The sequence below is a fragment of the Gossypium hirsutum genome, chromosome A10, assembly GCF_007990345.1.
Source record: "Gossypium hirsutum isolate 1008001.06 chromosome A10, Gossypium_hirsutum_v2.1, whole genome shotgun sequence".
Lineage (NCBI taxonomy): Eukaryota > Viridiplantae > Streptophyta > Magnoliopsida > Malvales > Malvaceae > Gossypium > Gossypium hirsutum.
Window position 1 is genome coordinate 88812628 of NC_053433.1, and position 6598 is coordinate 88819225.

Below are 6598 nucleotides of genomic sequence, written 5' to 3' on the forward strand. Positions count from 1 at the left end.
ATCAAAGAAATGACTCAAAGTTTGGAAAGACCTTTTTACCATTCATGGACTAAATAACATATTGTTTGAATTTATGGAAATTTTTATTTTTATTTTTAAAGAATTGTTAAATTTTCACAGTTTTTTTTGTATATTTTTATTGGAAATAGAAAAAAATTAATTTTAAAAATATATTTTTAAGAGTAAGGATAAAAATGAAAGTGGAAATGTTAAAGAATAAAAAAAAAAGTTATATTATATCTTTTTTATAACAGCCACGTCTACAAGTGTAATGGCAAAATTGAGAAAGAGACCAAATTTTTTAAATAGAAAAGAGTATAATGATTCTGTCTAAGGGATTAAATTTTAAATTTTGAAATAATACAAAAACCTTTCGGCATTTAAACCATTTGAATACCAATCTCTACTTTCAAATTTAAGTTCCGCGCACATCCTCATTTTTATTTATTTATTTATTCACCTCACCTCTCCATGTCCGGAAAACAATATAAGATTATGGATGAAAAATAAAGAAGAGTTAACAAGGTTAACTTTGCCATTGAAACGTAGCATTATATTTTTCTTTAGGTTAAATTCTACTAGCAGTCGCAAAAGTTTAAATTTAATTTTTATATTTTAATTTAATTATTTTTAGTCTTTATAGTTTTTTAAATTTTAAAATTTCAATCTTCCCCGAAGACTAACAGTTAAATTTATTAAGTTAAGTTCTACTATTTCTAAAATATGATATCACAAACATATTATTATATTACTCACTAAAAATCTAATTAAAATTGAAATTTCAAAATTTGAAAAAAAAAAGTATAGAGGCTTAGAATAATCAAATTGAATAATATGGATTGAATCTATCACTTTATGCATAGTGCATGACTAGTAATTGAATTTAATCAAATGGATTTAATTATTACTATCTGAATCAGGACTAAAATTTTAAATTTTTTAAAAAGTAAGAGACTAAACTTAATCAAATTAATATACATGGATCCACAACTTTCAGAATTAATAGTGAAATTTAATCTTTTATTTATATATTTGTCAAAATGTATTGCAAATTTGGCTAGATTTTTGTACTAATTTAGTAATTGGTGATTCAATTTGGATTTGGAGTGATTTGATAAGTTTTAGATAAATAGTCTCATTTTAATAACCTAATAACAATAAATTAATTTTTTTTTAAAAAGAAAAACATTTATGATTGCATATTAAATTTGGAAAACCACGTGTTATAGATTTCAAAGCTAAGGCATATGGAAATGAGATTAGATTAGAAATTAAATGTTGTGAGTTGCATTTAATATAAGTTTAGGAGAAGCAATGAAATGGATTTGATTTTGTATATAAAGGCGAAGCATGTGCAAACAGAATATGGGGGACAGCATGTGGTTTGTGATGTTACAAACTCATCCCCGGCCACGTGCTTAGCTCATCCCACAACCTCTGTGGATCAACACAACCTACGACTTCCATTCTATTACTTATAAAAAAAAAAAAAAGCCCAATTCATAATTTTTGGAAAACCACATCTAATAGATTTCTAATTTTAATCATTTATAATATAGTTTTCCATCATTAACAGTTGACACCTGCCTTTTCTTCGCTTCTTTCTCGGGCGGGAAACAATGAATACAAAATAGGACAAATTCCTGTTGAAGTCAGCCAATTGTGGATATTTTTCTTTTTTAGTCATCCAATTATTAAAAGTTGCAAAATGATCATTCGATTATTGGTAATTTTTTTTATCATCTAACTATGAAAAGTTACAAGTGAAAAGTTACAAGTTAGATACTTAACTATTCATTTTTTGTCACCGGTTGGCTAACATAAAAATAAAAATACTCTAAAATCCAAGATGACAAAAAAAATACTGATAATTAAGTAATCATTTTGTAATTTTTCATAATTAAATGATAAAAAAATATATTAATAATTAAGTGACCGTTTTATAAATTTTTATAATTAAAAGAAAATATATAATTTGATAAATACTAGTAGTTTACTCAAAAAGAGAAGAGAGAATTAAATGTTTGTTAGTGTTTAAAGTATTATAGAGCTATACCCTCTAAAAAAAAATATTGTTAATAGATTTATTATTATAATTTTTTTAGGTGAACAATTTCTCTTTTATGCATTTTTATTATTATCGCCATTGTTTTTCTTTTTGGAAGAAATAATATTTGGTATATTATAACTGAAGATTTTAGATTTTATAAATGGTTTTAAATAATTTTTTAAAAATATTTCATTATATTTATATAGAATATTTGTCAACCTCATCACCTTAGTCGTGAAATGTAAAAAATTTATTAATAATATATAAAATATTTTCTCATTATTTTAAAATAATATTCACACCTCAGTGTGATAAAGTTTATAAAAGGAATTTAAATAAAAAATGATTCAATTTGAAATTTAAAAATAAATTATTAAAAAAAGAAAAAAAAAGTAAATTCCCACATCCACTCATATCGTTGCATATTTAAATTTGTAATTATATATTTGAAAGAATTGTGCAGATTGAATTATTTATCGAATCTGAGTTAACTCATACGAGTGGATGACAACTCAAAATGTAAAGCCTATGTTATTTTACAACAATTTGTGATATAAACTGATTCCAAAATAAGATAATGACAAAACCCATTAAAACTCTGGTCCCCTCTTTACACCAGTATTTTTATATTATCATCTTTGTTTGATTATCAGCCTAAGAAAAACAAATTCTGACAAAAGAGGGAAATATATAAGTTACACATTATATTTTTAGATTTTTGTTTAATTTCAAAATAAAATATTATTTATAAGTTGAGTTTCAGCTCAATTATCGTAAGACATAATTTAAGTATGTTGAAATGTATTATACTCTTAATTATGAGTTAGAGAGATGTTATAATTAATTTTAGACATTATGTCTAATATATATATATATAATCCGGACCTAAAGATTATTTTTAAAAAAATAAAATAAAACTTTACTAAACAATGAGTGAAGAGAAAACTAGCCTCTGTTTGGTCTTAAAAAAGAGAAGTCAGTTTCATTTTCTCTTCAACCGGGCTTGTTTGAAATTTTTTAAAAAAAATTTAAATTTGAAAATAAAAATATATGGAAAATTTAGAAAATGAAATTTTCATTTTTTTTTAATTTATGAAAATGAAAAGTTAAAAATAATTTTAATTTTCTTGACACCACTGACCTTTTTATTATTATTTAAATATATCATATAGAATGATTTACATAAAATCAAATTTCATACATCGCATTCAATCTAAAAAAAAATCAACAAAGCAAATTCAGATACACATTTGAGTGGTTTTAGCCGTCTTAATTGACCTAACAATACAAAGGTGGGACACTTTTACATTCCTTTTCAGTTTACGCATAGCCACAACTGAAATTAATAAATAATTATCCATATAATATATAAAACTAATTTTATTCTCGTATTATTACAATTTACTTGTTTAGGTTTGAAAATCCGTTTGAAAAGTAGAAGGATTTGGACAATAATATCGGTCTAAAAATAGATTTGAACAAAAAATAAGACCTGTTTTCTATATAGATTAGGCATCGGATAAGATTTTTTGGCTCAGGCCAAATTAACTATTTTGTTGTTGTTTCGTTACTATTTTGCTACTATTTTGTTGTTCTTATTTGAATATTGTATAACTTTTATTTTATTGTTAATTCTATTACTATTTTAGAGGCATTTGCTTACTAAGTTACAACCTAATGTTATTTAAGGGTTTTTTACTCAAAATAATATAAAAAATAATTAATTAATTATGAAAAATGTAACAAAAAAAGGCATTTGCTATATTGTTCTAATTGTGCCGCTGACATATTGGTGTCACCAGACTAAAATGTAATGATCTAAAAACTCCAAAGACCTTATATGTAAATTTCCCGTTTTAATTAGGTGCCAAAAAAGCACTTCAAAGGGTGCTTGACAGTAACAGTACACAATTTTATTGAATTAAAAGACAATGTTATCAGCGATGGAGAATTCTCCAAAAGTGGTCGAAGGTGACGGTGACTCGCGAGTGTCTGAAGATCGCAATACCAAGAAAGTAAGGTTTAAAGATGGATCTGACAGGGTCGCTGTTGATATGGCTGTGGACTCTATTCCATCTTCGAGCATGATAGTGTCTTGGAAGGACAAACTATTAGGGTCTGGTTTTATTGGGGCTGACCAGGGAATTGCAGGTTTTGATGAGGGTAGTGATGGAGATTTCATTCTGTTAGAAGATGATGTTATCAGATCCACCGTTAATGGACTCCCGGCAATTGACTTTTCTGATCGTGTCAAACAATTATTATATAAAGAGATGGAGATGACAGTAGTTTTGAAGTTATTAGGCCGAAATATTAGCTATGGTGTTCTGTTTAATCGAGTTAGTAATCTTTGGAAGCCTATACAACCTTTTCAATTAATGGATATTGAAAATGGATATTATTTGGCTAAATTTCAGAATAACAACGATTATGAAAAGGTTCTAACCCAAGGACTATGGATAATTTTTGGGCAATATTTGACAGTTCAACCATGGACAAAAGACTTTTCCCCTTTCCAACCTTACCCAAGTGTCGTCATGGCTTGGATTAGGCTACCTGGATTACCTGGATTTATGTATAAGAGGAAGATTCTTGAGGTGATTGGTAGCACAATGGGTAAGGTTGCAAAGTTTGATTTCAAGACTGATAATAGAACCAGAGGGAGATTTGCCAGGATGGATGTGTTAATTAATCTGGACAAACCTCTTATCTCTTAGATTCGTGTTAATAGCGATATTCAAAGGGTGGAGTACTAAGGCTTACCAACGGTTTGTTTTGCTTGTGGAAAATACGGACATGTGAGGGAGATGTGCTCATTGTCAAAAGAAACATTCGGTAATGAGGGAGAAGAACCAGTGGCTGACGGTGAGTTAAGCAAAAATAATGATGAACTTGGGAAGGAAACCGAATCGGCGTTCAGACCTTGGATGCTGGTGGAGCATAGATCCCGGCGGAGATTGAGAGATTTGCGAGAATCTGGTAGCAAGATAGCTGGAAAAGAAAGATTGCGCTCCAGATTTGATTCCCTTATTAATGAGGGTGAGACGAGCGGTGGTGAAAAAGGAAGGACGAATGAATATAATAGGGGTTTGATTACTCAGTCAGTGGAAATTGAAATGAATATCCCTGATTCTAGGGATAAGGGAATTTTTAAAATCATGCCTAATTCACATAATGGGTCTATGGAAAGCATGGGGATAGATTCCGAAGCCCAAAAAAGGATAGGTAATGCTGTTACTGTGTGCATGGGGAAAGGAGCCCTATCGGGCCAAGAAATGAACAGTTTAAGGCTGAAAAGCCTGGGAAAAAGGAGTAAAAATGATGCTGGGTCGGATGGATCTTTGGTTGGGTCACACTCTAAGACAAGCCCAATTGTTCTTGGTCCATATGTTTGTCCAACAAATGATGGTCCGTTTGCTTCTTGCGCTTCTTTGAATTTGAGGGCTGTAGATAACCACGAAAATAGGATGGTGGGGAAGCAAAATACTACTTTGATTCTATCCAGGCCCATAAATTACCAGCAACAATTTCATGCGATGCCCAATGCCGATAATTCTCAGGTCCCTCTTAATTTTGATTTAAATTGTACTAATTTTAAAATTGAAAATGCTTTGCTGAATATTGATAATTTTGTGAATGGTGTTGACTCAAATTTGCAAGCTAAAAATCTGGATGAAATCAAGGCACATTTCAACCCGGCTTTTGAAGGTCCATTTGAGGTTGCAGTTTAGTTGACCGATAGTATTTTAGATAAGGGGAAGTATTTTACTGTTATTTTTAAAAAATTTTCTAATTCTCCTGATCAGTCTAAAGGTCGTACTATTGAGTTTATGAGCGCAGGTAGTGCAGGAACTCAGGACCAAAAATTTAATGGGAAATTTGGCGCTGCTAGAGGTGGACACAAGAATAGTAATGTTCTAAGGGGACGAGGGAGTCGCTTTAAAGCTTCTACCAATTCACGAGTTTCTTTAGCGGATTTTATGGAAGAGGTGGCAAAGCTTATTTCCTCTGATTTATCGAAAGAAGTCAGAACAGGAGCTCTAGTTGAACTTGACCCTAGTGATTTGAATGATTCTTGATAGTAGTGGTACTTTTCTTTTTATATAATTTTATTATTTATGAATCTCTCAATTTTTTCTTGGAACTGTCAGGGTTGCGCCAATGCTAGATTTCCTTGCATTTTTCTTGAGTATAATATAGAACACAGACCAGATATCATTAGCCTACTGGAAACTAGAGTTAGTGGGTCCAAAGCTACTAAAATTATCGCAAAATTGGGTTTTCAATTTTCGTATCGTGTGGAAGCTGTTGGTTATGCTGGGGGAATTTGGATTGGTTGGAAAAATTCTGTTCGAGTTGAAGTTATACAAAATCACCCTCAATTTATCTTTACGCGGGTTTGGCCTAATTCTTCCTCAAACTCGATTTGGATTGCCTTTGTGTATGGGAGCCCAAATCGTTAAAAGTGAAAAGTTCTTTGGCAGGATCTAAGAGCTTCTATTCCTAGTGGTCAAATTCCTTGGATGGCGATTGGAGACTTTAATGTTA

At 30.0% G+C, this 6598-nt stretch overlaps 1 protein-coding gene across 1 annotated transcript; it reads left to right on the plus strand.

Annotated features, from left to right (window-relative positions):
• The first annotated feature begins 3993 nt into the window (after positions 1–3993).
• On the plus strand, positions 3994–4767 carry LOC107895577 (uncharacterized). The gene has a single exon (XM_016820836.1). The coding sequence runs from the start codon at positions 3994–3996 to the stop codon at positions 4765–4767; it is 774 nt and encodes a 257-aa protein (XP_016676325.1).
• The last annotated feature ends 1831 nt before the right edge of the window (positions 4768–6598 follow it).

Excerpts from the sequence above, each read along its gene's own strand:
- LOC107895577 (XM_016820836.1), top strand. The coding sequence starts at position 3,994 with ATGGAGAATTCTCCAAAAGTGGTCGAAGGTGACGGTGACTCGCGAGTG.